The 17,227-nt window shown below is 39.4% G+C and overlaps 2 protein-coding genes across 2 annotated transcripts in view; one reads left to right on the forward strand and one right to left on the reverse strand.

Annotated features, from left to right (window-relative positions):
• Window positions 1–17,227, forward strand: part of LOC122986857 (NLR family CARD domain-containing protein 3-like) — a 934,102-nt gene that overhangs the window by 599,006 nt on the left and 317,869 nt on the right. The gene's annotated exons all lie outside the window — the stretch shown is intronic.
• Window positions 1–17,227, reverse strand: part of LOC122986229 — a 47,167-nt gene that overhangs the window by 19,324 nt on the left and 10,616 nt on the right. The window contains exons 8-10 of the mRNA XM_044357385.1: window positions 11,558–11,731; window positions 6,495–6,541; window positions 5,806–6,340 (exon numbers count right to left, since the gene is read on the reverse strand). Coding sequence (XP_044213320.1) covers window positions 5,806–6,340; window positions 6,495–6,541; window positions 11,558–11,731 — 756 coding nt within the window. The remainder of the gene's footprint in view (window positions 1–5,805; window positions 6,341–6,494; window positions 6,542–11,557; window positions 11,732–17,227) is intronic.

Raw genomic sequence — 17,227 nt, forward strand, 5'->3', positions numbered from 1 at the left:
CCAAGCTGTCCAACCAGTTCTGACACTCCCTGCATTTTTCACTAATGATGTGATCTTAGATTATAATTGAAGTGCTGTTGGTTCAACCTGAGAATCACTAACAGTAATACAAGGAAATCATTGTCAAACTGCTCTCCTTTAACTTATAAAGAAACAAATCGTCAAGAATAAAAATCTTCTATAAAACCTGAAGAATTAAATAAATATTGTGAAACATCATCATCCAGAAACATTTCCACTGTTCAGTCAAACAGTGATTCAACACAATGTGATCAAAGTGATCATGTTCATCAGACATTTACAGATTTCTCTGGTAGGATTCTCACCTGCTGAAGTCACTTCAGGTCAACTTATAGACACTTTCCACGTTCATGTGTCGAGGAAACATCAGGAGAGAAGAAGCTGCTCATTCTCCCTTGTCAATCCTGGTGTCTGTGTTCATTTGATCTGAGGACTCTGTTACATCCTCATAACTTCAGAGTCCATGTATAAATAAAGATCAGAGTGACATCAAAACCAGTCTAACCAGTGGCAGAAACCCAGTCAGTGTCAGAGTAATCACACATCACATGATATAGTTCTACTATCTGTCCACTAGATGGAGTCAACTGAACATCTAATGAGCTAAAGATCAGCTGTTAGTATCTCTTACCAACAATATCACTCAGTAGCTTGGATCAACTCAGCTGTGATTCATTTTATCCAAAACAACCATCTTACATCTATGAGTTTATTTTCAGCTTCACATTTCTACTAAATTCTACCATCACAGGTGTCTTTTGTTGCAGTCACACAGTACTGTAGATATTTTAATGTCACTTATCTAATTCTATAATCTTATATTGGATTTTTATTTATTTCATGCAAAGAGGTCTTTATCTGTTGCTGCTGTAACATGTGACTCCTCCCTTAAACATCAATAAATTATTGTCTTAATCAATTACTGTCCTAAATATAGACACAAGCAGCAATGACCGGGGTCCAAGCAGATTACGAACATTTGGATACTTGTTTCTTATTTAACCGACAAGAAGCAAAACTTTTGATGTTCTTTAAAATAACTTATCGTTTATTGCCTGTTTATTTATATACATATATATATATATATATATATATATGTGTGTGTGTGTGTGTGTAAGTATATATATATATACACACACACACACATACACACACGTATATATATATATATATATATATATATATATATATATATACATACATATATATATATGCGTGTGTGTGTAGCCGAGCCGAGCGTCTGCTGTCACTTTTCTTACTTGAATAATAAACATGAGTTTGTTCAAAACTGAGAAACTGAAAAAGTTTCAATCTGAAGTTTATCAAGAAATTCATCTGTTATGCAGTAAAGTACCAATACAGCAAAGTAAAAATACTCCATTACAAGTAAAAGACCTGCAGGAAAAATCCTCCTACAGTAAAAGTACATAAGTATTATGAGCTTGATGTAGTTAAAGTATTGCAGTAAAAGTAGTGGTTTGGTCCCTCTGACTGATATATTATTATATATGACATCATTAGATTATTAATAGTGAAGCATCAGTGTTAGAGCAGCATGTTACTGTTGTAGCTGCTGGAGGTGGAGCTAGTTTACACTACTTTATATACAGTTAGCTAGTTTAGTCCAGTGGTTCCCAACCTAGGGGTGGGGCCCCTCCAAAGGGTCAGCAGATAAATCTGAGGGGTGGTGAGATGATTAATGGGAGAGGAAAGAAGAAAAAACAAAGTTCTGATACACAAATCTGTTTTCAGTTTTTGGACTTTTTCTCTAATCTTTGATTTTTGCTGAAATATTGGATCATTTGAACATTTATTGAAATGAAAGCATGTGAGAAGTTTAGAGGGAAAAATCACTATTTGGTGGAGCTGTTAACAACTCATAGACATGTGAAATGTGACCCCGACTACACACTGCTTTTTGTAAGACGTCAAAAGACAAAAAGGTTGGAAACCACTGGTTTCATCTTTAACAATGTGTTGTATTTTAAAAGCTTGTTATATTATCCATTGTGTCAAATCTTCATCTGAAAAGTAACTAAAGCTGTCAAATAAATGTAGTGGAGTAGAAAGTACAATATTTCCCTCTGAAATGTAGAAAGTAGCATCACATGGAAATACTCAAGTAAAGTACAAGTACCTCTAAACTGTACTTCAGTACAGTAGTTTAGTAAATCAATCAATCAATCAATTTTTATTTATATAGCGCCAAATCACAACAAAAGTCATCTCAGGGCACTTTTCACATAGAGCAGGTCAAGACCGTACTCTTTAATTTACAGAGACCCAACCATTCCTCCATGAGCAGCACTTGGCGACAGCGGGAAGGAAAAACTCCTCCTCCTTTAACGGGTAGAAACCTCAAGCAGAACCAGACTCTTGGTGGGCGGCCATCTGCTTTGACCGGTTGGGTTGAGAGAGAGAAAGAAAGAAGGAAAGGGTGGGGGAGTTACAGAATCTGTGACGAGTTCACATGAGACATTGAAGGCAGACTGGAAAGGTGATCTCTGGGAAATGTAGTGCAGAAACACATCAGACTGAGGAGGAGCTGAAACATCACATCTCATCTTCATCACTGCTCTTCGTCAGGAGGAAGTATCCAACCTGAGGAGAGAAACAGTATCAGGACTGTCGTCTGTATGTTGTGTATCTCTGTCAGTGTTTATCTGATCAGTAGTGTGTTATTGATGGTGACGCAGCTCTGATCCACTTCCCTCTGAAGTTCTGGATCCAGTCTGATCTGAAGCTGCAGAGACGATCAGGTGGACGACTTCCTGCAGCAGGTGAGTGTTTGTGTTTGGTCGTCAAGGAAACAGTTTGTCACACACTCACACACACACACACACACACAAACCAGCTGGAAGCAGATGGGTTACTGTGAGGCAATATGATATATAAAATGCTGCTGCAGCCACTAAGTAGCCTACATATCATACGTGTATCATGGGAGTAAAGTAAAAAAATAGAAAATCACCAACTGCTTGTGAACAGAAAATGAACAAATATGAAATGTGTTGATTCAAAAATAAATCAAACTTTTTATTTATAAAAGCATCAGAGCAAATATTTCAAGTCAGAAATATTTCAGTAAAAATTGAATTTATTTCTCAGATGTTTTCTCTTTTTGTTCTTTCAGTGTCTGATCCTCCATCAGAAGGTGAATATATGCTTCCTTTAGGTAATATTATTAGGAAACACTCCATAAATTTTCATTGTTATGCAGATGACACCCAATTATATTTATCAATGAAGCCTGATGAAACCAATCAGTTAAACAAACTCCAAACATGCCTTAACGACATAAAGACCTGGATGACCTGCAATTTTCTGCTACTAAATTCAGATAAAACTGAAGTTATTGTGCTTGGCCCTAAACACCTTAGAAACAGATTATCTAATGATAAAGCTACTCTGGATGGCATTACCCTGGCCTCCAGCACCACCGTAAGGAATCTGGGAGTTATCTTTGATCAGGATATGTCCTTTAACTCCCACATAAATCAAATCTCATGGACTGCCTTTTTTCACTTACGTAATATCACAAAAATCAGGCACATCCTGTCCCTAAAAGATGCAGAAAAACTAGTTCACGCATTTGTTACTTCTAGGCTGGATTATTGCAATTCCTTATTATCAGGCTGCCCTAACAAGTCTCTAAAGACTCTCCAGCTGGTCCAGAATGCAGCTGCACGTGTTCTGACTAAAACTAGAAAAAGAGACCACATTTCTCCCATTTTAGCTTCGCTGCATTGGCTTCCTGTAAAATCTAGAATAGAATTTAAAATCCTTCTCCTAACTTACAAAGCCCTCAATGGTCAGGCACCATCATATCTTGAAGAGCTCATAATACCGTATTATCCCACTAGAACACTGCGCTCCCAGTATGCAGCTTACTGGTGGTCCCTACAGTCTCTAAAAGTAGAATGGGAGGCAGAGCCTTCAGCTATCAGGCTCCTCTTCTATGGAACCATCTACCGGATTCGGTCCGGGGTGCAGACACCCTCTCTATGTTTAAGAGTAGGCTTAAAACTTTCCTTTTTGATAAAGCTTATAGTTAGGGCCGACCAGGCTCGCCTTGGATCAGCCCTTAGTTATGCTGCTATAGGCCTAGACTGCTGGGGGACTTCCCATGATGCACTGAGCTCCTCTCTCCTCCTCCTCCTCTCCATCTGTATGCATTCATGTAACATCAATGCATGTCACTAACTTTGCTCCTTCCCCGGAGTTTTTTGTGCTTTCTCATCTCACAGGAAAACCTGAGTCCCGGGCCGAACCTTCGCGGTCCTTCACAGTCCTGATGGCATCCTTCCCTGACTGTTGCTGCTTGTGCTTGTTGTTGTTGTTGTTGTGATTTTTTTCTTCTGTCCCCCCTCCCCCTTCCCTCTCTCTTTCTCTCTCTCAACCCAACCGGTCAAAGCAGATGGCCGCCCACCAAGAGCCGGGGACTGCTTGAGGTTTCTACCCGTTAAAGGGGAGTTTTTCCTTACCGCTGTCGCCAAGTGCTGCTCATGGGGGAATTGTTGGGTCTCTGTATATTAAAGAGTACGGTCTTGACCTGCTCTATGTGAAAAGTGCCTTGAAATGACTTCTGTTGTGATATGGCGCTATATAAATAAAAATTGATTGATTGATTGATTGATTGAATGTTCAGCTTATTATTAGAGTGCCATTTTTCTGAATCTGACAATAAAGATCAAATAAAGCTTCTATTATTATTTATGATCCTTTTTTATTGGACATAACAGGTGATACTGCAGTTCCATTTATTTCTGCCTGAGTAACATAAACATACAAATGATCAACTTTACTTGGTACAACACAAAAACAGGAAATAAGAAACATTTCAAACAGATTGTAAACAGATTGATGATCCTGTAAATGAGCTTTTTATTGTGGATATTTAGTAAGGCGCTAAACTGTCAGCTGTTTGTTCTCTAATATTTTGTTCACATACAGCCAGAGCTGCAACAATTAGTCCATTCATTGATTATCCGTCAACACTAAATTAACACTTAATCATCATTTGAGTCATTTTGAAGCAAACATTTTCTGCTTTTAGCTTCTCAGGTGTGAAGATTGAATGCTTTTCTTTGTCTTACATGATAATAAACAGAATATTTGACTGTTCTGGACTTTAGTTCAGACAAAATGAGACATTTAAAGACGTCGCCTTTGACTCTGTGAAATTACAACCAGCATTTTACACAATTTACACAATTTCCTGACATTTTATAGACAAAACCATGAATTGATGAATCTATGAATCATAATGTTTATTTACAGCTCTACATGCACATCCAGTAGAGACACATAAAAACATGTCGCTTTCTGAATTGACTATATGATTAAAAAAACAACTAATTGAACAACAAATAAGAGTAAAAACAACAAAGAGCCTCTATAGGCCAGCGGATACTTACTGTCATTATGTGTGTTATAGTTAGTGGGCAAAACTCTTCCAATATTTTTAAAAACCTTGGTCACAACTTGACGTTTCAGTAAACTTTCAGCCACTGGTGGTTTTCTCTCTGAGAGCTTCTGAGTTTCACTGAGACTCATAAGGATCAAAGCCACGACCTCCAAACCTCCAAACAGTCCTCTCACAGACTGAGCTATCTGCTCTGAGAACATCAGCTTCTTTTTTACAGCTTTTTAAATGTCAAACAAACTGTCAGTCATGTGGAAACCATGTTGGTTTAGAAACTGCATTTACAAGCAGTGAGAGATCAGGTTGGTACTAAATAACATGAGAAAGTTTCTCTAACAGGAGGAGACTCTTCCTCCTACAGAGAACACAGAGACACTGAACCAGACCCGACTCCAAACCCAGGACACAGAGGCTGAGTGAATGTGGTGTTGAAGGTGTGGAGGTGGATCAGTGTGTCAGAGGAGACTCTGTAGAAGGACAGAGTGCCAGCAGGATGGTCCACATACACTGCTACTCTGTTAGAGACAGAGGAGGAGGAGGAGGAGGAGGAGATGGATGTTTTTATCTTATTGTGACGGACAGAGTAACCACCATCATCAGAGCAGGTCAGACTCCAGGACTGATCATTCCTTCCAAACAAACAGTCATTACTGTATCCTTTCCTGCTGATTCCTCTGTAACTCACTGATATATCAACGTCTCCTCTCCACTCGACCTCCCAGTAACAGCGACCAGTCAGATCATTTCTACACAGCAGCTGAGGCCAGACATCAAATCTGTCTGGATGACGAGGATATGACTGATCCTCCCACACATGTGTCACCTTCCTGTTGTTGTCAGACAGTTTGAGTTTTCTGTTTACTGTGTTTGGATCCAGTGTGAGTCGACAGAAATCTGATGGAGAGAACGAGACACAATACAGCTGCAGTTATTGATCAATCATCTGATTGATGATGACATCATCTTCATCCTCAGTAGGATGTGAATGAGTGATGTCACAGTTTGAAGTTTGCTTTGTTTTGATGAATGAAATGAAAAACACACTTACACTTCCTCAGACCTGGTGTCAAGAATCGGACTCCAGCAGGCTGCAGGCTGAAAGGAGGAGGGGGGTCAGAGCAGCACGTTCTCTTTCAGCATGCAAACATGGACGTTACATCGCTCTAGTCTACTGTTTGATTATTCTGTTCAAATGTGGGGTTGGGCTTTGATAGACTTTGATCCAATCTGAATCCAGTATCCCAATCCTTCTGAAACCCTGATTGAATCTAATCAGGTTGAACTTTCAACATTTACAGGAAACTTCAGTTAGAAATAACAAAAAGTCAAAGATTGAGTTGAGATGTGTGATCAGCTCTGACAGAGAAAATGTTTCCAGCTCTTCCTCCTCTATCAGACATTGTCTCTCCATACACTCAAAAACATCATTCATGCCATCATTTATTATTAAGCATTTGGATTTCTGTCATTTTCATTCAATCACCACAATTTGAAAATGGATTTATTCAAATCTCATAAAATCTGCAGAAATATTGTAATTCTAAAAATAATGAAATGTAATCAATTAAAACGTATGAACATGGTTTGAATATGGTTGAAGTCAATGAGTTCAAACGTGTGAGATTGGTTTACATATCAAACTCAGGAAGTGGAATCGTTTCTAAACAGATACGTCAGAATTCTCGCCGCCATCTTGACAACCACCTCAGCGCAGCACGAGCGAGCACGAGACACTCGCACGAGGCTGATTACTGGTGAGTTCCATCCATACTCAACGTAGTTCATCTGACAGTTTTCAGTGTGAGTGCATGTTTTATTACTGCAGTTGATACTGTCTCACACATCATCTGCCTATCAAAACCAACCAGGACGCCACTGTATTTACCTCATGTAATGTCAATAAATTACAGTATAAATAACTGAATCCTCTCTGAATGTATATAATATATATTATAATTTTAATGATGGAAATAGTCAGTAGCAGTAGACTGAAGGTGTTTTTATGTAGGAAGGTGTGAAATATACAGCCAGAGAGGTGAGCTTTAACATGGACTAAAAAGTGCCAGAGGATCATTTTCAATAATTCATATATTTTTGACACTGCTATTCAGAAACTCAGTAATAGCCAGATGCTAATTTAGCCTGTACATGTGTTGCACATGGTGGATGCAAACCCAAACTCTGCTGCACAACCTGGACACCACCAAAAAAAAGAAAAGAAATAGTCAAAATGGTTCATGTTGGGCTTATGATTTGATAAGTAAAAGGGTCATTATATTGTAGAATTACATGTTAAGTACAAATACATTGAGTGTCTGACTAGAACAGTTTGTGTTTTACAGGAACCTAATTCAACATCATTTGACATGAAGCTGAATGCCAGGGCAACCTCTGACATCTTGTAAGTATGTTGTAAACACATTGAGAACATGTGTAGTATAGTTTACCTGCAGACTGTTGAACTTGCACTTACAAAGCTCTTGTCATGTGTGAACTTGACTGCATTGGTGTGTGGGCTTTATGAGACTTCCCTGCAACAGCTTCATTTAAAGTTGTTTTTTCGAAGGGGAATTATCTGTAACTTCTGAACATCACATGTCTCTTTTCAGCCAATCACATGAGACTTTACAGTATAATGTAATGTGATCATCACATAGTTTGTAGTTAATGACCCCACAATTAATAGGATGTGTTTTGTCTGTGTTCACAGATATGTGAATGTGGCCGTGTAAAGTGTGTGACATTTCATTATCTACTAGGTATGAGTTGCTAAAACATTTCAGGCTCAAACATTTCCTCCATGGCAGCAATCGCCGGTATCCGTGTGTATATGTAGATTGTCCGTGTACGTTCACAAGGTGGAAGAACCTTTTGAGTCACATATATAAAAAACACAGGAATCTAGAAACACCACATGTTCAGTTCACTACGTTTTCTTGTCAGGCGTGTGGATGCCAGGAACTTTCAACAGAGAAGGACTATTTTAGTCACGTAAATCGACATCTTAGGCAATATGAAACCATAACCTGTATGTTTGAAGGATGTACTTTCCAGACAAATATATATAGCACCTTTAACTCTCGTAAAAATCAAAAACATCATCGCCACAACCAAACCCCATAGGCAAAATCAGTCATTTTAGTAACTACAGCACATCTGCTTTCCTTTCAGTACAGTTTGTGTTATTGTATGACTTTGGTGAATCTAAACTGTCCTTTTTAAAACACTGAAGTCACTATGGAGCGATGGAGGCGATGGAGTTTGGTTTGCTTGGATAGGGCAATATTTTATGATGTAAAGGCAGTTTCCTTTCAGTAAAGTCTGATGGTAAAGTAAAGCGGTGAAAATATTATAACGTACACTTAATCTAATATTGTTTGTTTTAGATGGACCTGTTTTTTAAGTGTCTAAAATATGTTGTGTTGCTGACCCTGTCCACAGCAGCTCATTTTCCGTTTTTGCTTGTTGCATGTTCAAAGTGATAGTTCAGGTTCTTACTTATATAGTGACATTAGCTGCTACTTACTAGTTTAATAGATTCTCCAGTTTGACCCATCAGCTGCTTCCCTGTCTTAAAACACAGTGTTACTATTTCAAGTGTGGACACAGCTGAGAAAAGTTTTTGAAGGATGCACAACACATTTTTTGGGATTCATTGTCCAGGATCTTTTCTCAACCCTCTGGCTTGCTAACTGCTAACTACTTTGTTTCTGGAGCTCGACACAACAGAGCCCTCGTCACTGTTTGTTCTGACAACTTGTAGTTGAAATTGTAGCGTAGTGATACAGTGATGGTAAGAGTGTACTGGATTTCTATCTATGCTAAGTGTGAACTCTTACCATAGATAAGAACCCCAACTATCACTGTCATTAAATGAATGCTTCAGTTGTTGCTCAAATTTCAGTTTGTAAAACTGCATTTTCAGAAACTTGGAACATCACAGTTTGACCAGCACTGGGACGCAGCTCATTGTTCATGTTTCATCCAGCAGGATAGTGAACGTGCAGAGGCAGAGTCAGGGATTGCACAGACAACAACGGGCATCTATGCGATTCGAGTGGAGGCCGCCGGTCCTGAAGATGAGATGTATGCAGATGTTGGTGTTGCATTTGAAGGTGTGGAAGTTCTGCAAAACGTACAAAGTGTCACCTTTGCAAGTCTGATGGTTTTTGTTTCATTGATGTGCTGAACTTGCCGTACCCTAAGGACCTCAAGTGCATGATTGAAGGGTTTAAGGAAATCCTGAGGGACCTGGACCTGGACTTCACCAAAAATTCAAGTATTGAAAATTAAATTCAGTGACTGCATTTTGACCTTATAGATTATTATTTCCCTCTGGGAAAAACATGCAAACAAGTGGTTGATTTCTGCAAGTTTTGCCACTTACCAGAGTGAACCTGAATATTCTGTTTATATTCCTTTACTCAAGAATCATGTGAAAGTGGTAGAAAGCTCCTCAACAACTGAGCCTTGTTACAGTCTTCTGAATTGTGGTCTCAGGGATTTCTTGAATTGGTAATGTGATGTAAGCAGTACAGTCACCATGGTTTACCTGTCTATCTCTAGTTCCACACAGTTGTTCAGCACAGTTTGTAAGAGAGTTTCTTGTTGCTACAGAAAGGTCTGTTTATAATATACAGTATATTCTTGGTCTCTGGCCTCACCTGAGCCTTCACAATGTTTTTGATTCTAATTTCAAGATCAGATTCTAGGAATTGTTATGCTTCTGAAATGACTAATCATAGTTCAGGGTTACCTTAAATTAGCCTTTAACTGTTTGCCTGTCTTTATAGGCATTTGTCTGAGTGGTCAACTGTGCCAAAATAAGTAAATATTTGAAAAGGGAGCACTTTCTTTAACCTTGCGCATGTAAGAACGGTATTTTCTTTTGTTTTTCTTTTTTGTTCTTCTTCTTTCTTTTTTAAATAGATTCTTAATATATTTGTTGTTCACATGTTTTGGTTGCTCTTTTTGTGGGTGTGTGCTGTATGTCAGTGTGTTATGTTGTTGAATGGAAATGGTGTAGTGTGATGTTGTTGTATGACGATGTTTTGCTGCCTTTGACTTTCTGCAATACCCAAACTGGCCACATGCTCCGAATAAATATTAAACTGTTCAAATGTGAAGGTAATCTGACTGTTTTATGTTTTGTTTTTAATGTATTTTAGTTCTTGTTTAAGGTGGGTGGGGGGGATTAGCAGCCATATATTCCTCCGTTCCCCATTGCTTCTATTCATCTGTTTAGCGTCGTCAGGTTAGGCTAACCTATTGTTGCTAACTCTGGAGCTAACCCCCATGCTGCAGCATTTATTAACTGACTGACACACTTTAGTCTGTACTGTAAAAAAGACGAGAGAAGGAGAGAGAGACAGCAGCAGTGGTCGAGCGAGCTAGAGAGTGAATGAAGACAGAGAGGGAGCGCTGGTAGAGAGAGTGCCGGTGAATCAGATCAATAAAAAGTTATTTTCTGATTGTTTCACAGCGGTTATGTTCTGGAGGACAAATAGACACGCCCACACCTCCACGCCACCCTGCAGCTGAACACCACAACGCCTGATTGGGTCTGAATCCAGCCTTACTGTTCACCTTTTCCTCTGCTCTGCTCACATTCACCGTCACTTTTCTGACAATCGCTCTCACTGAAACACTCGCTCACGTACTGCCCTTTTCTTTAAAAGGAGCTGCGCAACCTGCAGTTTCCATGGCAACGACACAGACGTTGACTCGTGTTTCGAAACAGCGCTGCTCAGAGGCTCCCAAACGCTATTGATTTCTGAATGAATGGATATTTGGCGTTATTTTTGGCATTTACTGTTATAGCAGAAACACTGTTCATAGTTTTCAAAATGATACATTTAAAATACATTGGGTTTATTCATTTAAAGTGCATTAATTTCATGCATTTTAAGTTAATTGGGGATATTGCATAAACCTCGTTATTATTTCTTTTAAACACATTGTTTAATTTATGTTTTAATTATAAAAATGCTTCATGTTAAGTTTATTAGTTTTTATATGTCAAAACTATGCAATTCCAATGGATAGAAATTTTATATGCTATTGAAATACATAAGTGTTACATAATAGGCCTCAATAGTTTTTTGAGTGTACCTGAGAGTCTCCAGTCTCCACCGTGGATCCTTCAGTCCAGCAGACAGCAGCTTCTCTCCTGAGGCTCCTGGATGATTGTAGCTCACATCCAGCTCTCTCAGATGGGAGGGGTTGGAGCTCAGAGCTGAGGCCAGAGAAGCACAGCCTTCCTCTGTGACCAGACATCCTGACAGGCTGCAAACACCCAAAACAACACACATGTCAGACAGTCTGAGAGTCCTGCTGTGTGCAGTCAAATACAACAACACACTGTCTCCACACTAACTAACTAACTAAAAGATGAACTGAATCAGGGAGCTCCAGAAAGTTGAGCATCCAGCCAGATGGGAAAAGTCAGCAGCTGAGGGATGATACAGCGGCATGTTTTTAGATGTGAACCCCCTAGGGAGGTCCGGGGTCATGACCCCCCAGGAAGAAAACGTTTTAAATATCAGCTTTAAAATGTGGATTTACAGTTGATGTTAGCAGGAGGATAAAGAGAAAAACTCACCCTAGAATTAATGTAATCTGACTGCTACAGAAGTAATGTAAGAGGGACATCAGTTCACTGCACACAGCCAAGAGAGCAGAGCCGCGTCCAAAAGTGGATTAAAGTGCATTAATCCACTAAACTATAAAGTTCATCACACAAAACTCAGTGTTTCTCAGGTTGTGCTGAACAAAAGTCAGGAGACTCAGCGGCACAAATATTCCTGTTCTCTGTTTCTCTGTTTAGAGTCTTCAGGTTAGGCTAACCCGCTGATGCTAACATACTGATGCTAACCCATTAACGCTAACACACTGATGTTAACACACTAATGTTAACTCACTGATGCGAACTCACTGATGCTAACCCATTAATGCTAATACACTGATGCTAACATACTGATGTTAACACCAAGCAGCAACCTCCGGGGCTGAAAAATGAGGCCAATGCAGAAGTGCCAAAAACCTGCATTCTATCTAACGGCCATCAGGGGGCGACTCCACTGGCTGCAAATAGATGTCCGACTGTATGGAAGTCTATGAGAAAATGACCCTACTTCTCTCTTTATTTATTACCTCAGTAAAGACTTTCCTGATGAGTTTGTGGTCTCAATCACTAGTTTCAAGTCCTCTCCAATACAGCATGATGTTCATTTTGTAAATTATGGTCCCATTTAGAGTAAAATAGATGATAAAGCAGCATATGCTTCAGGGCGTGGCTACTATGTGATTGACAAGTCGCTACCGCAGCGACAGCTTTGCTTACATAATGTAAACATGGCATAGAGGCGTAGCTGCTGCTATTTCACAGCGTGTTTTCAGTTCACTAAAGTTAACTGTAACATTGTGGTCGCCTAAAAATAGTCTTGTTCAGCATTTAGTTGTTATAAAACATCCATCAGTGAGTCGGATTATCAGTTTTTTCAGTGAGTACATTTTGTTTTAATGGTTTTCGCTAGCAAAAATTAGCATTAGCATTATCACTGTTAACCATAGATTGTAAATGCACCGTGCTAACCAAGCTAACAGCTAGCGCTAGGGTCAGCCCCACCTCCTCGTCCAAATATGGTCACTTCTGGGTCCAAAAATCAAACATGGCGACGGTCAAATCCAAAATGGCGTTGGTCAAATCGCTACACTCAAGGCTTCAAAATGGCAGTTCACAAACCAATGGGTGACGTCACGTCTCTATGGTTAACACACTGAAGCTAACAGCTAGCAGGAGGATAAAGAGAAAAACTCACCCTAGAATTAATGTAATCTGACTTACAGAAGTAATGAAAGAGAGACATCAGTTCACTGCACACAGCCAAGAGAGCAGAGCCACGTCCAAAAGTGAATTAAAATGCATTAATCCACTAATCAATAAAGTTCATCACACAAAACTCAGTGTTTCTCAGGTTGTGCTGAACAAAACTCAGGAGACTCAGCAGCACAAATATTCCTGTTCTCTATTTCTCTGTTTAGAGTCTTCAGGTTAGGCTAACCCACTGATGCTAACAACTGATGCTAACCCACTGATGTTAACAATTGATGCTGACCAACTCATGCTAACCCACTGATGCTGACCTATTAATGCTAACACACTGATGCTAACATATTGATGTTAACCCAGTGATGCTAACCCACTGATGCTAATGTTCGTACTTATTGATTCATTGGTTTTATTTCTTCGCCCACTGTAGCGAGTGAATCTGCCTGTAGTGAAACCGGGGCTAACCTGTTCTTCCTCCGCAGACTCCACTTCACTCAGCTGCCCGACAGACCTGCTGCTTCTTCCCACTTTAACCTGAATAACAAACCGGGGCTCGGTGCTCCGGTTGGATCCAAACGGAGAGCCGGGGCTAACGTTAGCTGGGAGGCTAGCGGAGGCTAACTGGCTGTGCTTCCCTCCGGTCATGCTGCTGCTAATGCTCCGCTAGCCTCCCAGCTAGCCCCGGCTCTCCGTTTGGATCCAGTGAAGTGGAGCCTGCGGAGGAAACACCGGGACCATCAGGATGTAACAGTCCGTGGAGGAGCTGCTGTGTTCGGCTGCACAGATAGGAAACCCCTCGGCTGACAGGATGTACCACTCTGTTTGAAAAAAACCTTTTTCTTCTTCTTTTTGGTTTATAACGACGGTTGGCAACCAGCGTATTAGGTGCATTACCGCCACCTTCTGCCTCAGACTGTGGACCAAAGATGAAATCCTACACATTAATCCTGTCTGTCTAATAAACTCAAAGAAAACTACTGCTGCACCCACTTGGCAGGTTCATTAAAGTTTTAATGCTGAGCTCCTGAACTCCAGTCTTCCTGAGTTCTTCCTTCATAATTTGTCTTTATTGATCATTAATACAATCTATGATTGCAGGTGTAATAGTCTCCTCAGCCAGCTGGAATAAAATATGTGCACATATCTGCATCGGCAAAAATGAGTCAAAAAGTAATCGTGTTGAATAATCGTGTTCTCAATATTGACCAAAATAATCGTGAGTATGATTTTTGCCATAATCGAGCAGCTCTAGTTCTTATATTAACATAGTGAGCTTCAATCTCATTTTTTCATTTATTCACATATTTATTTATTATAAAAACATCTTTCAAACTAAACAAATCCTAATTTGATAATAAAATATGAATATATTATATAATGAATATGAATATATTTCACTCTAATAGGTTCTTCAAGGTCATCTGTGTAAAAGTTGTTTCTGTGTTTGTTTTATAAAGTATTATAATCACTTATCACTCACCAAGTTGTTTAATGACTCACTTTTGTTGATCAAACATTTATATAAAAGTAAAATAGAAATAGAAATAGTTTCAGGTTTTATCTATAATTTGAGTGTTTAGTGAGTTTTCTGGGGAAACGTTAGTGAAATGTTAATGTTCATCATTCAGTTGTTCTTTGTCAGACTGGAAAGTCAATTCATTGTCTGTTATGACTCGTTAAACTAATTAATTAGTTTTACAACGTTTTGTATTGTTCTTGCAAAGATTTGAGTGATATTTTTTCACTTTTCTTAAAGCAAACAATGAGCACTTATAGTGACTTATAAGCAGCTTGTAATGTATTATATCTGCATATTCTTCAGGAATTACATTACTTCACTTAAAGCACCCAATGACCAGTTAGAGTCACTTATAACCATTTTAATGCATTATAACAGTGATTATTGATGCATTATAAAATGATTATAATGTATTACAACTATGAGAATTATAATACACTCTGATCCCTGTAAAACATGTCAGTGAGTGACCAGCAGTTATGAAGTATTATGATTCTTGACCTTATAAGTCATTATAAAATGCTTTATAATGTGTTATGATTATTGTTATAAAGCATTATGAATATTTATGAGTGTTTATAACTATAATTATACAGTGCTCTAAGCAGATTATAACACATTATAAGTATGTTTATTATGCATTATAGACATGGGTACATTTCAAATGAATGCACATATCTGGCCTTTTACATGTTTTAGTACATACACATTAACTTTTAAGCCCATTTCAAATAAGCACAAACTGCCTTACGTGCTTTCCCAGCGCTACAACAGCAGCTTAGCATGTAGCACTTAGCCTAGCTTCTAGGCTGCAATTAAGCCTACAGTGGTTAGCGGCTAAAAAGCTGCATCAGCTATATTCTCATCACATCACACAAACGTTATATCCTGACTGGCTTTTTGCTTCACCATACCTTTCGAGGTAAACTAACATACCATTAAATGATTTTGGAACAAAACCTTAATGCTAACCAGCTAACCTCGGGTGGCTAACTCACCAGGATAATCCATTAATTTGGAGGGAAACGCCCGCCGGAGTCCCGCAGATTCTTTTTCCACAGCCGCTCTGCAGCTTAGCAGTTTTCTCTCTCTGGCAACATGCCAGCTCCACTCGGTTTCAACTCATTTAAATCTGACATTAAAACACCTTATTTTACTCTTTCCAAACTAACTCATTTTAGCCAAACACCCGTCTGAGTAGCTGCGCTGCAGTAACTGAAGAGAGACTAGAAACTTCTCTGTGCGCAGCCGCCTAGCTAGCATCTACCGCTAGCATCTACTGCTAGCCTGCATGTGAGGCATTTAGGGAACATTGATAAATTATAGTTTCTACTGACTGCAGTCTGCATCATCTGCATCCAAGCGGCAACCTCCGGAGCTGAAAAATGAAGCTAATGCAGAAGTGCCAAAAACCTTCATTCTATCTAATGGCCAATAGGGGCGACTGCACCGGCTGAAAAAATAGACAATAAAGAAGCATATGCTTTAGAGCAGCGATTCTCAACTGGTGGGTCGCGGACACATTCTGGGCGGGTCACGGACAGCTTGTAAAAAATAAATAAATTAAAAATAATTTAAAATAATTAATGCTCATCTGATTTTGTACTCGTCTTTTATCTTGAAAAAAAAGAGACAGAGAGAGGCACGCGTCAGATGCGCACAGCATTCTCGTTGCCATGGTAACCAGCATTCGTTTGCCGGTTACCCTTCTCTTTAAATTTGTGATGATGTTCGGAGGCAAGATGGCGAAACGCAAATATAACCCGGAGTATTTGAAATGTGGCTTTTCGTTCATTGAGGACAAACATGGACAGAAACCCCAGTGTGTTATTTGTAATGAAGTGCTGGTACATGAGAGCATGAAACCATCCAAACTAATGCGACATTTACAAACGAAACATCCCACATGTAAAGACAAGCCGGTTTTTTCAAAGACGACTTCATGAGCTGAAGGTATCACAGAAGTGTCTGACAGCATCTTGTTCCAAACAAGATGCAAGAGCTACGTGGTAAGCGCTCTGAGCGTCTTACCACGTAGCTCACCGTATTGCGAAGGCCAAGAAACCACACACAATAGCCGAAGAGCTTATTTTACCCGCCGCCATGGACATGGTAAGAGAGGTGCTGGATCAATCAGCAGCAGACAAGCTTAAAACCATACTCCTGTCCAATGATACTATAGCTCGGCGTATTGAAGACATGTCTGGTAACATAAAACAACAGACCACAGCTCGCGTCCAGGCAAGCCCTTACTACGCATTACAGATGGATGAATCCACGGATATAACTCACCATGCCATTTTACTGGTTTATGTGAGACGTGTGTGGGACGGTGATTTGCAGGAACAATTTCTGTGCAGCAGAGAACTTCCTACCACTACCAAAGCAGAGGACATTTTCAACTCTGTGGACTTGTATTTGAGCTCAGTGA

Source organism: Thunnus albacares, chromosome 1 (genome assembly GCF_914725855.1).
Source record: "Thunnus albacares chromosome 1, fThuAlb1.1, whole genome shotgun sequence".
Lineage (NCBI taxonomy): Eukaryota > Metazoa > Chordata > Actinopteri > Scombriformes > Scombridae > Thunnus > Thunnus albacares.